General features: G+C 42.0%; 1 protein-coding gene across 1 annotated transcript in view; it reads left to right on the top strand.

Moving 5' to 3' along the window:
* The window catches only part of TNN (tenascin N), a gene marked incomplete at its 5' end in the record, with an annotated part of 52,225 nt that overhangs the window by 15,824 nt on the left and 18,226 nt on the right, over positions 1-18,175 (top strand). Inside the window, 4 exons of the mRNA XM_079935829.1 lie at positions 1,914-2,177; positions 5,548-5,811; positions 13,414-13,677; positions 17,046-17,309. Coding sequence (XP_079791955.1) covers positions 1,914-2,177; positions 5,548-5,811; positions 13,414-13,677; positions 17,046-17,309 — 1,056 coding nt within the window. The remainder of the gene's footprint in view (positions 1-1,913; positions 2,178-5,547; positions 5,812-13,413; positions 13,678-17,045; positions 17,310-18,175) is intronic.

Genomic DNA, 18,175 nt, shown 5'->3' with positions numbered 1-18,175 from the left:
CCTCATTTTAACTTGATTATCTCTAGAAAGACCCTATTTCTAAATGAGGTCACATGTTGATGTACTTCGGTTTAGCACTTAGATATACCTCTGCAAAGGGCGGAGGACACAACTCATAACACTGCTGAGTCCCCAGCTCCAAGTAGGCACTCAGTGATTGTTTAAAGAAAGAATGAGTCAGGGACTACCATTTACTATCTGTGTGACCTTGGGCAAATTATCTAATCTCTCTGAGTCTTGCATATAATTAGTGATCTAAAAATGGTAACCATTATTAATTTCCCCAATTAGTACATGGAGAATCTGATAAATGCCTTATGTTGTTGCCATGAAGTCTGCTTAAGTAATGTATGAAAAGCACCTGGCACTTAATATGTGGTCAGTAAATGGCAGTTGATTTGTTAAATAAAATATGCACTGTCTCTGGTGATGGAATGTATTTCATTTCCTTGCACACAAATAAAACATGGCCACTGTGCTTAAGAAAGGTGCATTGTAGCTGTTGTTAAAGAATGTAGCTATGTAAAGTTGTAACATCTCTGCTGGAAAACTCTTGGCCAAGAGAACTACAACAAGATGGGGAAGAAGAAAAATGCTTAGGTTTCTGAGAATAAGAGACTTTTTTGTGTGTCTAACCAAAAGGATCCCGATCTATTTGTAAGTAGGGTTCTCAGGGCAAGCATCTTTATTAGTGACCTTGATGGATGCACTCAGATGGTTTGCAAATGATAAGAAGCTGGAAAGGAAAGTGGCCATGTTGGATGAAAGACTAAATTATAAATGGAATCCATAAGGTAAAATATAACAAGGATAATTGGTGGATCCAGGGCATGTATTATATGCAAAAAATGGGGGAGATGTAGCTTAATGTGAAGGTTCTCAACATCTGAGGTACATCAGAATAACCTGTAGAGTTTTGCATACTTGTTTTTAAAATAGAGATGTCAGGGCATATTTCAGACATGCTGAAGTAGACCCTCTGGTGGTGGTACATAGTAGGTGTCCAATGTTGGCAAAGGTTGAGGGCCCCTGGGGTAACCGGGACAAGTATGAAAAACTTAGGGATTTTTCTGAGACTGTGGGATGAGGCTATGTTATTGGGGGGTAAAGTGTCTGGGACATGGCGGGCATTTTGTTCTGGGTTGGTGCTTCTAGAATATAAAGTCTGCATGAGCAGGGATTTCTGACTATTTTGTTAATTGGTGATTCCTGAGTGCCATTACATGGCCATGGCATGGGATGGATGCTCAGTGAATTGTTGAATGAATGAGCTAAGTTTTGGGAATTTTTCTCGAAAAGGAAAAGACAAGAGCATGTTTAGATATAAGTGCCAGGTCTAGAAACTCTAAGTTGGAAGTTGGGAAGTTAATAATATAAATTTATAACATAATATAGTATGATATGATATAATATAATTGTTTTTATAAGTTGGAAGTTGATAATATTAGTTTATAATATAATATAATATAATTAATATAATATAATACTTTTTAACTTATAAGTGCATAAATTAGCGAGGTGAAGCTGTTTGATTAAAGGAGAATTAGGAAGGAGAATGAGAATTATTCTTGAACACTTGCTGGATGGTCTCCAGGAAGAGGAATTAGGTGTATTCTATATGCCCACCAAGGGTAGACATACTCAAAGGAGTAATACTTTAAGTGGCCACACTTGGAGGAGTTTTCTCTAATGTGCTCATTGATTATAAAATGGAAGTCCATCAGTAAGACCTTTCTCAGCTTAGGGTTCAAGCAGAGGCCAGTTGTCTACCTGTCACAGATGATGGAGAGGGCCTCTTGCATTGCATAGACTATGGAACCAGGTCACCCAGATGCACTCAATCTTGAAACATTTGTGATCTTGACCAGCCAGATGCCTTCTCTACTTTTTCTTTCTCATATATTTTTATGAAGAGATTGATAGTCCAACCAATTTGGTCACTGATCGAGTGACAGAAGACACAGCGATGGTCTCCTGGAACCCAGTCCGGGCTGTCATTGATAAGTATGTGGTGCGCTACATCTCCACTGACGGGGAGATGAAGGACACAGCTGTGTACAGGGAGCAGAGCAGCACCGTCCTGACGGGCCTGAAGCCAGGAGAGGTGTACAAAGTCTACGTGTGGGCTGAGAGGGGCAACCAGGAGAGCAAGAAGGCCGACACCAAGGCCCTCACAGGTAACAGAAGGATGGGAGTCTTCACTCATTCTTACTGTCTCCCATCTCTAAAGAAACAGGTTTCCTCATGGCAAGGAGAAGATTGATTTTTGAATCAGGAGGCTGATGCCCACCTAGCATCAACTTTTTCGTTTGCAGGTGTGTGGGTGGGGGGTTGCAAAGGCAATTTCAAATTTCATAATTATGAATTTTTTCCTTTTTAACCTCAAGCAAAAGAGACCATCCTTTTTATTTGATACAGAAGGTCATACTTATTTGGGTTGGAATTCCATATGCAACTCCCTTGGAGTAGAGGAACACTTTCTAATTTTCATTTTTTGGACATTAAAACTCAAAACATTGAGCTGACAGTGAATTTGAATGCTCATCTCAGTTTGCAGTGACTGTACAGGCATGTTGCATGTAATCTGGAGCTCTCTTTCAGACCATGGAAATGGTTTGCCTCCTGAGTCAACATTTACCAAATGTACCAATTCTGACTTGAAGCTTTCAGAAAGTGTGAGGGCTCCCTTACTCCATCCAGTTGTTCTGCTCAGCTGGGGCCTGCGGGTGTCCTGAGGCTGCATGGGGGTGTATCCCAGATATTCCTTCTGCTTAAAACCTCCTCTGGCACTGTCCCTGAGTTCAGAGAAGCCTAATCCTGGAGTCCACTTGAAGTTCCAAACACTTGACAGGAATCATAGAAAACAATTCACTTATTGATTGGCCTTTTTTGTGGACACTTAGTGTAGAGACTCTCAGAGAAGCTGATAATTGGTTAGGAATATGGTTTCAGAAGCTTGACTGTCCAAGTTTTAATCTCAGCTCTACCATTTACTAGCTGAGTGATTTGGGGCAAGTTGCTTTGCCTCTGTTCCTCAGATTCTTGTCTGTAAAATGGGGCATATGAATGTCTACATCACTGGGTTAGTGTGAGGGTTACATGAGTTAATTCATGTAAGTGCCTGACATAGAGAGTGCTACATAAATGATAGTCATGCTTATTTCTTAAAATGTGTCTTAGTCTGTTCGGGCTGCTATAGCAAAATACCATAGACTGGGTGGTTTAAATAACAGAAATTTATTTCCAGCAGTTCTGGAGCCTGGAAAGTCCCATGATCTGGGTGCCAGTTGGTTCACTTATTGGTGAGAGCTCTCTTCTTGGCTTACAGATGGCCACCTTCTTTCTTACATGGTGGAGAGAGGAAGTTCTGGTCTCCTCTTCTTCTTAGGAAGGCACTAATCCCATCATGGGGGCCCCCATCCTCATGACCTCTTCTAAACCTAATCACCTCCCAAAGGTTCCACCTCCAAATACCATCAAATTGGAGGTTAGGGCTTCAACATATAAACTTTTGTGGGGGGACACAAACATTCAGTGCACAGAAATGTTAATCTGCATTTGACCTTGAAGCACTTTGTGTTGCATAGTCTCCTGGGGCCAGATGGGCCTTGTCTCCTCCAGGGGAAGGAGAAGTTGACAGTAAGGATGGTGAGACCTAGTTTGTTTAAAGTCGAGGTCAGGAAACCTTCTGTAAGAGGCCAGATAGTAAATATTTTCAGCTTCGGGGACCATAAAGTCTCTGTTGCAACTGCTCAACTCTGCCATTGAAATGAGAAAACATCCATAGACAGTATGGAAATGAACTAGCATGACTGTGTTCCAATAAAATTTGATTTATAAAAATAGGCAGTGGGTCAGATTTGGCCCATGAGCTCTAGATTACCAGCTCCTGGTTTATATTACACACGGCCCTCCATTCACTAGGATTTTGAGTGCTATGAAAAGAAAGAGCATGTGGGTCAACCTTTTTAAGACAGTGGAAGTTGGAATGGAGAAGAGACTTCCCCTTTCTCAGGTGGGCATGGTGCAAGGAAAGCACCCCAGATCACGGGGAGCCACTGGGGTGTGGTATTGCTGGGGGTGTCAGGCACAGAGCTAGGCTCTGGGGGTACAAAGGTAAAAGCACAGTTTGTGCTCATATGGCATTCACAATCCGGTGGGTAGAGGAGACAAGTGAAAAAGACAAAGTGCAGTGAGTTATGTTCCAGAGCAAACAAATAACCCTGGAATATGGGAACCTGAAAAAAAGTGGGGTTTAGAGGGGTCATGGCAGCCTATAGGAATAGGTGACCCCTGAACGGAATCTAGAAGGATGTGTGGCTGTTAGCAGTGGGAGCAGCATATGCAGAGACCTAAAGGTGTGGGAATATGACAGGTTGGTTTTCTGTCATGTCTTAATATACACTTATGTTAACAATGTCATCTTTAGTGGTGTTTATGGTGGGTAGGTCTGTGAGGGTGTGCAGTAGGGAAAGATGAGGCTGGGGCGTTGAAGCCAGCATAGAATCCCCGGGTAAATTGTTTGTCCTTTCATGTCAGCTGTCTGTGTGTCTTTCATGTCAGGTGTCCTGTGCTCCTTCTAGCAAGGCCTCCCTTGGCTGTGTATCCCACTGACCTGGCCTGGCCGAGCTGGCAAGTGATGGTGCACAGGTTTGAAATGCAGCTGCTATCACAGAAAGCTCAGTTTTTCAAGGAGGTGGTTTTTGAAACATGATCATAAGGGCATGCTAATCATTGCACCCAATTCCTTGTTTTTTTGACTTTTTAAGAGTTTATATTTTTGAGGAGAAAGTGATGTTTCATACCTCAAGTGACATTAGTAATAAAAAAGAGCTCATATTTCAGCACTTACTGTGCAATATCTCATGTACTATTCACCATAACCCAGAAGTAGGTACTGATAGTTCCTTCTTTGTAGAGATGAGGAGACCAAGACTTAAGCTATATAGTTTGTCAAAAGTTAGCAACCAGGAAATAGTGTAGCCCACGTTTCAACCCAGTTTAACTGCCTAGAAACCCAGACAGAAAATCCCTACAAGTAGGATTATTTTTATCAGCCTAGACCTCAAATACCTTCACTTTAAAAGTCTCCCATTTCTCTGGCCTCAGACATAATGTTTTATATGGAAAGAACTGACAGGTCCTACTTCTGGGCTATTTTTCTTCCAAAGGAAAATATTAGAGCGGATGCACAGATTTATTGAAATATAATTGCTTTCAGGTACAAGGAGCCAGGAACGAAAGGAGTATATTCTGTAAACCCAGGGTAAAGGAGAAATTTGTATATGAAAATGAATTCTTTTTATCCAAAGGCAACTTGTGGAAAAAGTTTATACAGTTGAGACTGAATATTGGCTTCGTCTGAATGCAAATAGCTCATTCTTGGAAATTTCAGACCACTTGCTTAATTAAACCCTAAAGTTATCCAAGCCATTGGCATATAACAGACTCTGAAATTTGTTGAGGTCATCATTTTGGTTGTTTGTGTGCTGGCCTTTCACGAATTACAGAGTTGGCAAATGATACACTCCTTCATCTCTCTTAAAGAAATTGACAGCCCGCAAAACCTGGTGACCGATGGGGTGACAGAGAACATGGCCACCGTCTCCTGGGACCCAGTGCAGGCCGTGATTGACAGGTACCTGGTGCGCTACACATCTGCTGACGGAGACTCCGGGGAGGTTCCGGTGGGGAAGGAGAAGAGCAGCACCGTCCTGACTGGCCTGAGGCCGGGCGTGGAGTACACAGTACACGTGTGGGCCCAGAAGGGGGACCAGGAGAGCAGGGAGGCCGACACCAAGGCCCTGACAGGTAATGGAACATGCATCATCCCTGTGTCACTGCTAAGCTGATGTCCATCTAGGTTGGTTTTCCTTCTCTGACCTTGGCTGAAAGGGAGGCTCAAGGATGATTAGGCTGGTATCCTTGCATAGTAAATTGTGTACCCCTTTCTTAAATAGAATGGCTTCTCTTAGAATGCATAGCTTGTTCTATTTGGTTAAAGACCAAAGCTTGCTCTTTAAACATTGACATTATTGCTCATTGTCATTTGTTCTCTGCCTGTGCACCTGCTTTGTTTTTAATGCCTAAAGGCTTCCCCTTCATAAAGAATAAATATGAAGAAAGCACAAGTAACTATCATGCTGAGGGATGGTTGATCCAAAACCAAATTTGCTTCACTCCTCACTGGTTTAAAACCTTTCTATGAAAGACCTACAATAACAAACCCAAAACAATTAAGAAAATGGTAATAGGAACATACATATCGATAACTACCTTAAATGTAAATGGATTAAATGCAACAACCAAAAGACACAGTTGGGCTGAATGGATACAAAAACAAGATCCGTATATATGCTGTCTACAAGAGACCCACTTCAGACCTAGGGACACATACAGACTGAAAGTGAGGGGATGGAAAAAGATATTCCATGCAAATGGAAATCAAGAGAAAGCTGGAGTAGCAATTCTCATATCAGACAAAATAGACTTTAAAATAAAGACTATTCCAAGAGACAAAGAAGGACACTACATAATGATCAAGGGATCAATCCAAGAAGATGATATAACAATTGTAAATATTTATGCACCCAGCATAGGAGCACCTCAATACATAAGGCAAATGCTAACAGCCATAAAAGGGGAAATCGACAGTAACACAATCAGTAGGGGACTTTAACATCCCACTTTCACCAATAAACAGATCATCCAAAATGAAAATAAATAAGGAAACACAAGCTTTAAATGATACATTAAACAAGATGGACTTAATTGATATTTACAGGACATTCCATCCAAAAACAACAGAATACACTTTCTTCTCAAGTACTCATGGAACATTCTCCAGGATGGATCATATCTTGGGTCACAAATCAAGCCTTGGTAAATTTAAGAAAATTGAAATCGTATCAAGTATCTTTTCCGACCACAACACTATGAGACTAGATATCAATTACAGGAAAAAATCTGTAAAAAATACAAACACATGGAGGCTACACAATACACTACTTAATAACCAAGAGATCACTGAAGAAATCAAAGAGGAAATCAAAAAATACCTAGAAACAAATGACAATGAAAACACGATGACCCAAAACCTATAGGATGCATCAAAAGCAGTTCTAAGAGGGAAGTTTGTAGCAATACAGTCCTACCTCAAGAAAAAAGAAAAATCTCAAATAAGCAATCTAACCTTACACCTAAAGCAATTAGAAAAAGAAGAAGAAAAAACCCCAAAGTTAGTAGAAGGAAAGAAATCATAAAGATCAGATTGGAAAAAAAAACGAAATGAAGGAAACAATAGCAAAGATCAATAAAACTAAAAGCTGGTTCTTTGAGAAGATAAACAAAATTGATAAATCATTAACCAGACTTGTCAAGACAAAAAGGGAGAAGACTCAAATCAATAAAATTAGAAATGAAAAAGGAGAAGTAACAACTGACACTGCAGAAATACAAAGGATCATGAGAGCTTATTACAAGCACCTAAGGCTTGCTAAAATGGACAACCTGGAAGAAATGGACAAATTCTTAGAAAAGCACAACCTTCCAAGACTGAACCAGGAAGAAATAGAAAATATAAACAGACCAATCACAAGGACTGAAATTGAGACTGTGATTAAAAATCTTCCAACAAACAAAAACCCAGGACCCGATGGCTTCACAGGTAAATTCTATCAAATATTTAGAGAAGAGCTAACACTTATCCTTCTCAAACTTTTCCAAGATATAGCAGAGGGAGAAACACTCCCAAACTCATTCTATGAGGCCACCACCACCCTGATACCAAAACCAGACAAAGATGTCACAAAGAAAGAAAACTACAGGCCAATGTCACTGATGAACATAGATGCAAAAATCCTCAATAGAATACTAGCAACAGAATCCAACAGCACATTAAAAGGATCATACACCATGATCAAGTGGGGTTTATCCCAGGAATGCAAGGTTTCTTCAATATATGCAAATCAATCAACGTGATAAACCGTATTAGCAAATTGAAGGAGAAAAACCATATGATCATCTCAATAGATGCGGAAAAAGCTTTCGACAAAATTCAACACCCATTTATGATAAAAACCCTCCAGAAAGTAGGCATAGAGGGAACTTACCTCAACATAATAAAGGCCAAGTATGACAAACCCACAGCCAACATCATTTCAATGGTGAAAAACTGAAACCATTTCCTCTAAGATCATGAACAAGACAAGGTTGTGCACTCTCACCACTAGTATTCAACATAGTTTTGGAAGTTTTAGCCACAGCAATCATAGAAGAAAAAGAAATAAATGGAATCCAAATCAGAAAAGAAGAAGTAAAGCTGTCAGTGTTTGAAGATGACATGATACTATACATAAAGAATCCTAAAGAGGCTACCAGAAAACTACTGGAGCTAATCAATGAGTTTGGTAAAGTAGCAGGATACAAAATTAATGCACAGAAATCTCTTGCAGTCCTATACACATTCATCATTTTTCAATGGTGAAAAATCTGAAAGAGAAATTAAGGAAACACTCCCATTTACCATTGCAACAAGAAGAATAAAATACCTAGGAATAAACCTACCTAAGGAGACAAAAGAGCTGTATGCAGGAAACTGTAAGACACTGATGAAAGAAATTAAAGATGGTACAGACAGATGGAGAGATATACTATGTTCTTGGATTGGAAGAATAAACAATGTGAAAATGACTATACTACCCAAAGCAGTCTACAGATTCAGTGCAATCCCTATCAAACTACCAATGACATTTTTCACAGAAGTAGAACAAAAAATTTCAAAATATATATGGAAATACTAAAGACCCTGAATAGCCAAAGCAATCTTGAGAAAGAAAAACGGAGCTGGAGGAATCAGGCTCCCTGACTTCAGAGTATACTACAAAGCTACAGTAATCAAGACAGTATGGTACTGGCACAAAAACAGAAATATATATCAATGGAACAGGATAGAAAGCCCAGAGAAAAACCCATGCACATATGGTCACCTTATCTTTGATAAAGGAGGCAAGAATATACAATGGAGAAAAGACAGTCTCTTCAATAAGTGGTGCTGGGCAAACTGGACAGCTACATGGAAAGGAATGAAATTAGAACATTCCCCAACACCATACACAAAAAAACTCTCAAAATGGATTAAAGACCTAAATGTAAGTCCACACACTGTAAAACTCTAGAGGAAAACATAGGCAGAACACTCTATGACATAAATCACAGCAAGATCCTTTTTGACCCACCTCCTAGAGAAATGGAAATAAAAACAAAAACAAATGGGACCTAATGAAACTTAAAAGCTTTTGCACAGCAAAGGACACCATAAGACGAAAAGACAACCCTCAGAATGGAAGAAAATATTTGCAAACGAAGCAATGGACAAAGGATTAATATCTAAAATATACAAGCAGCTCATGCAGCTCAAATCAAAAAAACAAACAACCCAATCCAAAAGTGGGCAGAAGACCTAAACAGACATTTCTTCAGAGAAGATATACAGATTGCCAATAAACAGATGAAAAGATGCTGAACATCACTAATCATTAGAGAAATGCAAATTAACAGTACAATGAGGTATCATCTCACACTGGTCAGAATGGCCATCATCAAAAATCTACAAACAATAAATGCTGGTGAGGGTGTGGAGAAAAGGGAACCTTCTTGCACAGTTTGTGGGAATGTAAATTGATACAGCCACTATGGAGAACAGTATAGAGGTTCCTTAAAAAACTAAAAATAGAACTACCATATGACCTAGCAATCCCACTACTAGGCATATACCCTGAGAAAACCATGATTCAAAAAGAATCATGTACCATAGTGTTCATTGCAGCTCTATTTACAATAGCCAAGACATGGAAGCAACCTAAGTGTCCATTGACAGATGAATGGATAAAGAAGATGTGGCACATATATACAATGGAATATTACTCAACCATAAAAAGAAATGAAATTGAGTTATTTGTAGTGAGGTGGATGGACCTAGAGACTGTCATACAGAATGAAGTAAGTCAGAAAGAGAAAAACAAATACCATATGCTAACACATATATATGGAATCTACAAAAAAAAAAAAAAAAAGGTTCTGAAGAACCTTGGGCCAGGACAGGAATAAAGGCGCAGATGTAGAGAATGGACTTGTGGACACGGGGAGAAGGAAGGGTAAACTGGGACGAAGTGAGAGAGTAGCATTGACATATATACACTACCAAATGTAAAATAGATAGCTAGTGGGAAGCAGCCGCATAGCACAGGGAGATCAGCTCGGTGCTTTGTGTCCACCTAGAGGGATGGGAAAGGGAGGGTGGGAGGGAGATGCAAGAGGGAGGAGATATGGGGATATATGTATATGGATGGCTGATTCAATTTGTTACACAGCAGAAACTAACACACCATTGTAAAGTAATTGTACTCCAATAAAGATGTTAAATAAATAAATAAAGCCTTTCTGTGGTGCTTATTTTTGTTTCTGCTCTTTGGATGAGCGTTTTATGCAGAAATTATAACGTTTTATTAGCTCAAACTAAGCAAATGTCTAGTCACTTTTAGCATTCAATATGTATCATTTTAGTAATTAAGACGTCTACATCCATGTACTTGTACATACTTTATGTAACTTTAAACCTGCTCCTCTCCATCAGCTTGGGCCATTTGTGGGCTAACTGCCTGCCGTTGAAGGGGGCGTGCTCGGCTTCTCTTGTATTTCTAGTCTATTCTTTAAGCACTGTCCTTCCAGAGTGCTAACTCGAGTTCCTGACCCATTTATGTTTGGTACGTGGGAGGTAAGGGGTGTCGGGAGGAGGAGAGGTGAGGGATCTTGCTTGACAGTAATAGTCACAGCTGGCTTGGGTCTGTCATGGGGCCTAACAAGGGTTAAAACTAACTTTTCCTTCATGGAACACTTCCTTGTGTTCTTCAGAGTCACCTCATCTGTCCTCTTTCACTGTAGTGATTCTGTAGATACATGCATGTCTCCTACTGGTCTCCTACTCCCCTCTGCCCATACATCTGGGGGTGCCCTCCAGTGCCCTTCTCTGGTGAGGCGTGAGGTGAGCCCACCTCACCCCTCTGGGTGATCCTCTTGGACAGCTTCTAAAACAGTCCCAGGTGGGCTTTCCTTTCTTCAGCCCACATCTGGTCCATGGGGAACACACACGCATCCTTTGTCCATGCAGCCAGATGTATGGGTCTGTTGCAATGCTGCAGCCTCTTGTTGCTCTGCAGCAGCAAAACCAGCTGTTTTCTCACCTCTCAGATATTTTAGGCACATGTCAGACACCAGCCCACGGTGTTCCCCAAGCTTTGGGCAGGGTTTCTCAACCTTGGCACTGTTGATAATTCTTTGTTGCAGGGGTCTGTCTTGTGCATTGTAGGATGTTTAGCTGCATCCCTGACCTCTACCCATTTGATGCCATGAGCCTCCCCATTCCACACTGAACTGAGAGAACCAAAAATATCTTCAGACATTGCTGATCACCCCTGGTTGAGAACTTTTGCTCTGGAGTATATATAAGCAGCTCTTTAAGGGATCCCATTGCAACTGCTTATTCGAGGCTTGGCTCTCACCCATGGGACTCACGGTATAACTCTCTCCAAAGAAATCCACTCTTTTAAGTCCCACCTGTTTGTACTCTCCAGCCTCTTTCGTAGTCTGGAGTTGGTTGGTCAATCAAAGGTCACAAAACTGTTGGTCCTGCCTTGGCTGTGGGCCCTCAGGTTGGAAAGTAAATACCAATTTTCTTGGGGGTCACAGCCTAAACCAAGATAAGAATAGTCCCACTTGAACATACTGTTGCATATATGTGATAGGACCTTAGGGTAATGGCTTTTGCAGTGAACTATAGGCATACCTCAGAGATGTCGTGAGTTCGCTTCCAGACGAACACAATAAAGTAAACATCACAGTACAAAAAGTCACATGAATTTTTTGTTTCCCAGTACATATAAAAGTTGCATTTACATTGCACTGTATCTATTAAGTGTGCCATAGTGTTATGTCTAAAAAAGCTTAATTTAAAAATATTTTATTGCTAAGAAATGTTAATCATCATGTAAGCCTTCAGCAAATTGTAGTAACATCAAAGATCACTGATCACAGATTACCATAACAAATAAAATAATAATGAAAAAGTTTGAAATATTATGGGAATTACCAAAATGTGACACAGAGACACAAAGTGAGCCAATGCTATTGGCACATGCAGAATGGTGCCAGTAGACTTGCTGGATGCAGGGTTGCCACAAACTCTCAATTTGTAAAAAGTGCAATGTCTTTGATGCATAATAAAGAGAAGCACAGTAAAATGAGGTATGCCTGTATGTGGAACAAAGAAACGCTATTATTTTCTTGGTGAATACATATTCTAACACCTTCCCTGTGTGTAGTATGGAGGAACATAATCCTGTACATTCATAAAATATCAACAAACTGATATCATCTAAAATAGCTTATGGTCTTTGGGCATCCACTCTGTGCCAGGAGCTGTCATAAGGGGCATGTTATTAACTCACATAATACCCATCTCTACAGGGTATACACTAATATTATTTCTGCCTGCCTTTTTTTCCTATAAGCACTGTGATACTTTAATATTTTCAAGGCCCCTTTCTTCTTATTTATTTGTTTATTTATTTATCTTTGGCTGCATTGGGCCTTCATTGCTGTGCACGGGCTTTCTCTAGTTGCAGCGAGTGGGGGCTACTCTTCGTTGCGGTGCGCAGGCTTCTCATTGCGGTGGCTTCTCTTGTAGCAGAGCACGGGCTCTAGGCACACAGGCTTCAGTAGTTGTGGCATGCAGGCGCAGTAGTTGTGGTGCCCAGGCTTACTTGCTCCGCGGCATGTGGGATCTTCCCGGACCAGGGCTCGAACCCGTGTTCCCTGCATTGGCAGGCGGATTCTTAACCACTGCACCACCAGGGAAGCCCTCAAGGCCCCTTTCTACATGACATTTTTTGTCTTGGTTTTCAGAACTACTCAGAGAGATATGTACAATAACTATTAACAGCTCAATGTTACGAATGTGGAGAAGTGAAGTGCCTTGCCCAAGTTCACAAAACAAGTTAGTAATGTTTGAAATGAGATGCATGCATGGAACATTAGTTCTCGAAGGAATCTTGGAGTCCATCCAACCTGAAGTCCAGATTTACAGATCAAGAAGCTGAAGCCCAGCCAGAGGCAGCAGAGTTGTCCAGGGCCACAGCTCTTCTGACTCTGGTCCTACTGTTCATTCTGCTGTCCTGTTCTGCCGCCTTGAAAACCCACAAGTCCAGATGTAGAAAGAGATCTACACCCATGAAACAACTGAAAACTGACATGTGAGATAGGAAGATTCTAAGAAGAGGAAGCTGCCCCAGCCCAAACAGCATGGCCACAAGGTCTCACTCTAGTAATAGTGTTTATTGATCCTCATTTTCCTTTCAGACATTGACAGCCCCAAAAACCTGGTGACCGACCAGGTGACAGAGAACACGGCCACCGTCTCCTGGGACCCAGTGCAGGCTGTGATTGACAGGTACCTGGTGCGCTACACCTCTGCTGAAGGAGACTCCGGGGAGGTCCCGGTGGGGAAGGAGCAGAGCAGCGCTGTCCTGACGGGCCTGAGGCCGGGCGTGGAGTACACGGTGCACGTGTGGGCCCAGAAGGGGGACCGGAAGAGCAGGAAGGCCGACACCACGGCCCTGACAGGTAACGGGAGAGAAGAGAAAAGCAAAGTAGGGTGTTTACTGTGGGCTGATCTACTACTGTTGAATTATGGCCCTGCTGCTTTTGTGGCCCATGACCTCAAGGACTGTAGACTATTTTAGGAGAGTTTGCTGTAAAAAAAACTCTGTTCACCTAAAGAAAGAACAAAGCACAGTTATGGGCTCAGTACTGAGCAGTTCCAGGAATGTCTTAAAAGTGTTTTCCAAAGCCTGTGTTTTTAATCAGTTATAAGAAATCATAGGGAATTAGGTAAAGCCAATATAAAATTCTTAAAAACACTGGGTTAAAGTACTTTTTTGTGGCAAGTTGTTTTATTTTTTACTTAATATATGGTGCTTAGTTTAAAGGAACAAGTGTTACCCTTGGCAGCTGGAGCTCTGTGTTCATTTCAACATGTAGCTAAATTATTATTATTTTTTTTTTTGCGGTACACGGGCCTCTCACTGTTGTGGCCTCTCCCGTCGCGGAGCACAGGCTCCAGATGCGCAGGCTCAGCGGCCATGGCTCACGGGCCCAGGCGCTCCACGGCATGTGGTATCTTCCCAGACCGGGGCACGAACCCGTGTGCCCTGCATCGGCAGGCAGACTCTCAACCACTGTGCCACCAGGGAAGCCCCATGTAGCTAAATTTTAATGAATATTTATAAGTGCCAGGCCTCGGCTACAGCAGTGAACAAAATAAATACATTTCCTACTCTCTTGAAGTCCAGTGGGAAAGACAATCAACAAGCAAACACATTTATAAGTATAAATTATAATAAGTTCTATGAACAAGATAAACATGGTGTAGGTGTAGAGAATAACAGGGCAAGGATGGAATGGGGGAGCAATAGTTAAGATACACATTGACAGAAACACCCAAATAACCGTGGCTTAAATAAGAAAGAAGTTTACTTCTCTCTTGTGGAATGGTCAGAGTGTAAGGGACCAAGGCTGATAGGGTAGCTCCATGGTACAGGAGACCTATGCTCCTTCCGTATTGTTGCTCAGCCATTCCTAGGGAGTTGCCTGCATCTACATGGTCATCACCTATCCTCACTCCAACCAGTGGAAAGGGGTAATGGAAAGGGAAGAGCATGACTGCACTGCACACATCACTTCTCACATTCCACCGGCCAGATCCAAGACACAGTGCCAGACTTCAGTACAAGGGGGGCTGGGAAATGAAGTCTTTAGCTGGAGGGCTGTGTGCCCAGCTTACAATTCTGTTCTACTATCCCACCCAAAACAGTGGCCACTAGCTACATGTGGCTCTTTAAATTTTTTTTTTTTTTTTGCGGTACACGGGCCTCTCACTGTTGTGGCCTCTCCCATTGCGTAGCACAGGCTCCAGACGCGCAGGCTCAGCAGCCATGGCTCACGGGCCCAGCCGCTCCGCGGCATGTGGGATCTTCCCGGACTGGGGCATGAACCCGTGTCCCCTGCATCGGCAGGTGGACTCTCAACCACTGCGCCACCAGGGAAGCTCTAAATTTTAATTAATTAACAAAAATTTAAAAATTATTCCCTCAATGATACTAGCCACATTTCCAATAGTCAGTAGCCACATGTGACTAATTGCTACTGTATTGGGCAGTACAGATTATGGACTATTCCCATCGTTGCAGAGAGATCTGTTGGGCAGTGTGCTTGCAGAGGAAGGGGAGAATGTGTATTGGGGAAAACTAGCCATTTTGGGAAGAATATGTGTGATGGTCCTGAGCTGGAACAGCATGAGATGGTTGAAGAACTGAAAGGAGGCTGGTGTTGCTGGAGCATTGAGGATGGGAGAGAGAGTGGCATGAGACGATGGGGGAAGGAAGAAGGGTCAGATCATACAAGACCACACGGTGCTTCAAAGAGGGAGCGTGCTACACTTATTAGAAGAAGAGTGGCATGATGCGATATTCATTGTTAAACAGTTATTCACGCCAGAGGAGAATAAATGGAAGAGATGATAAGTGTAGAAGGGGGAAGTTTAATAAAGTCGGGGGAGAGGTGGTGATGACTTGGACAAGTGTGATGGCAGTAGGGATGAGAAAAGGGGATATCTGGGCACATATTTGGGAGGCATAAATGACAGTATTTGTTGATGGATGAGGTGTGGGACAGGAAGAAAGTGAGGGACCAAGTATGACCTGTGTTCTGACTTGAGTAACATGGATGATTGGGGCATCATTTTCTGAGTGATAAATAGGTTTGAGGAGGAACGTTAAGACGTTTAGATATTTGAGCTTGAGATACTCATGAGATTCCTTGGTTAATTGAGTGACTTATTTATTGATTCAACAAGTATTTATTGAGTGTCTAATACATGCTAGGCAATGTGGTGGATATGCTGTTGTAGATACAAGTCAAGGGCTCAGAGTTGATACATACTGGGGAGCTGTGAGCATCTGGCTGGGATTGAAAGCTGTGGACATGGGTGAGATCACCTGTAGGGAGAGAGGAAGAGGGGAAACCTTGGGCACCCTGACATTTCAGGCTGCTGATGAAGGAGACTGAAGAGGAGGAGTTAGGGGTTAGGAGAAACCCAAGGGAGTGTGTAGTCATGAAAGCCAAGAGCCGAGAGTGTTTCAAGGCAGAGGGAGTGGCTCAGCTCTGACAAATGCTGCTCAAAGGTCGAGCAACGCGAGGATGGCAAGTGTCCATAGGATTTGGCAACATGGAGCTGTTGGTGACCTAGACTAGCAGTTGTAGTGCTGTGCTGTAGAAAATGCCAAGCTTCATTGAGCTGAGGAGTGAATGGGAGGAGAGGAGTGAATCTGAGATATGCAGACGGTTCTCCTGAGAAGCTTGTCAGTTGAGCAGGGGGATGAGAGATCTAGAGCTTGTTTGTCTGGGAATAATGGTAGAGGAGGAGAGATTGATGCTGCAGGTAAGAGGGTAGGTGAAAGGGAACAAAGGCCTTGAGAAGGTGGGAGGGCTCAAAATTCAGAGGAAACTCGTCTAGGTTTTAACACAAGAAAACAGTTGGATCTTGGAGTCTTCATTTCGCTGGGTCTCCCTTCTCCTCCCCTTTTATACAAGAGAAGAAGCTTGAAAGATGTAACTTCTCAGCTCTCAAATTCTGTGAAACAAAATAGCTAGATACCATGGAGATAACAAAAGAGGTTGTTTCAGTCTCCATTTGGGTGGCTTATCTTGTTGCTCAGGAGACTTTTATCACGTGGGAACTAGAAGGACAGAAAATTTCCATGTTGATACATTTGGAGAAGATCTAATTCCTTCCTGTTTTAATATCCAATGGCTTGTTTCCCTGGAAAATGTTTTCAATGGAATTGTATCGTTAATAAAGATAACGTGAATGATGAGGAGGAGGTGGGATGTCCCCGCTTGGCTCTAAAATTCAGCCTTTCCTTTTTAAAAAGAAATCGACAGCCCCCAAAACCTGGTGACCGACCAGGTGACAGAGAACACGGCCACCGTCTCGTGGGACCCAGTGCACGCCGTGATTGACAGGTACCTGGTGCGCTACACCTCTGCTGAAGGAGACTCCGGGGAGGTTCCGGTGGGGAAGGAGCAGAGCGGCGCCGTCCTGACGGGCCTGAGGCCGGGCGTGGAGTACACGGTGCACGTGTGGGCCCAGAAGGGGGACCAGGAGAGCAGGAAGGCCGACACCAAGGCTCCAACAGGTAATGGAGCATTGTTCTTTGAAAATGTAAGCCCTGTCATACTGTCTATGGCAGGTCAAGTTTTGTTTTTCTGTTCTAAAACTGGCAAAATTGATGATTTATGGAAGAGCAGGATGGTAGACTCCTGTCAAACCACACACCAACCCTCACTCTGTTTTTACACATTATGTCATAATGAAGAGCTCATACTTGGCCTCGCACTTTGATCTTGTGAAGGTAAATGGTGATTGGTTTTATCCACCGACCGTTCCTCCAATTGTATATTTCCTTTGTGATCAATCATTAAATATTTCCTCTTGAAAGGGAAGAAATAAAAAGAAACCACATGTTGGGATCTGTGAGCTAAGTACTTTAGGAAAATGGCTTTTGCTGTAATCTCTTTGGAACAGGGAGGTGTTATTGCTGTCTTAGTGGATAAATCCTCTTTGAGTACTGTGTGCTGTGTTCTGAGGATCCTAAGCTTGCATTTTTATACAGTAACGGTTCATACTTTGTAAAGTTCTTTCATCTCTGTTTCCTCATTTTTTAAGAACAGACTTATTGAGTTATAATTTACATACTATGAAATCTACCCTTTTAAAGTGTGTAATTCAGTCATTTTTAGTATGTGCAGAGTAGTGCAACCATCACCACTGTCTAATTCAGAATATTTTCATCACCCCAGAAGCTAACCCCATACCATTAGCAGTCTGTCCCATCCCTACTTCCCCCAGCCTTAGGAAACTACTACTTTCTATCTCTAGAGATTTCCTTATTCTGGACATTTCATATAAATAGATTCATATAATATGTGGCCTTTTGTGACTGGCTTCATTCACTAAGCATATTTTCAAGGTTCATCCATGTTGTAGCTTGTGTCAACATTT

This window comes from Stenella coeruleoalba (assembly GCF_951394435.1).
Source record: "Stenella coeruleoalba genome assembly, chromosome: 1".
NCBI classification, from domain to species: Eukaryota; Metazoa; Chordata; class Mammalia; order Artiodactyla; family Delphinidae; genus Stenella; species Stenella coeruleoalba.
Note: the sequence above shows the minus strand (reverse complement) of the source record. Positions and strands in the feature narration are given on the sequence as shown.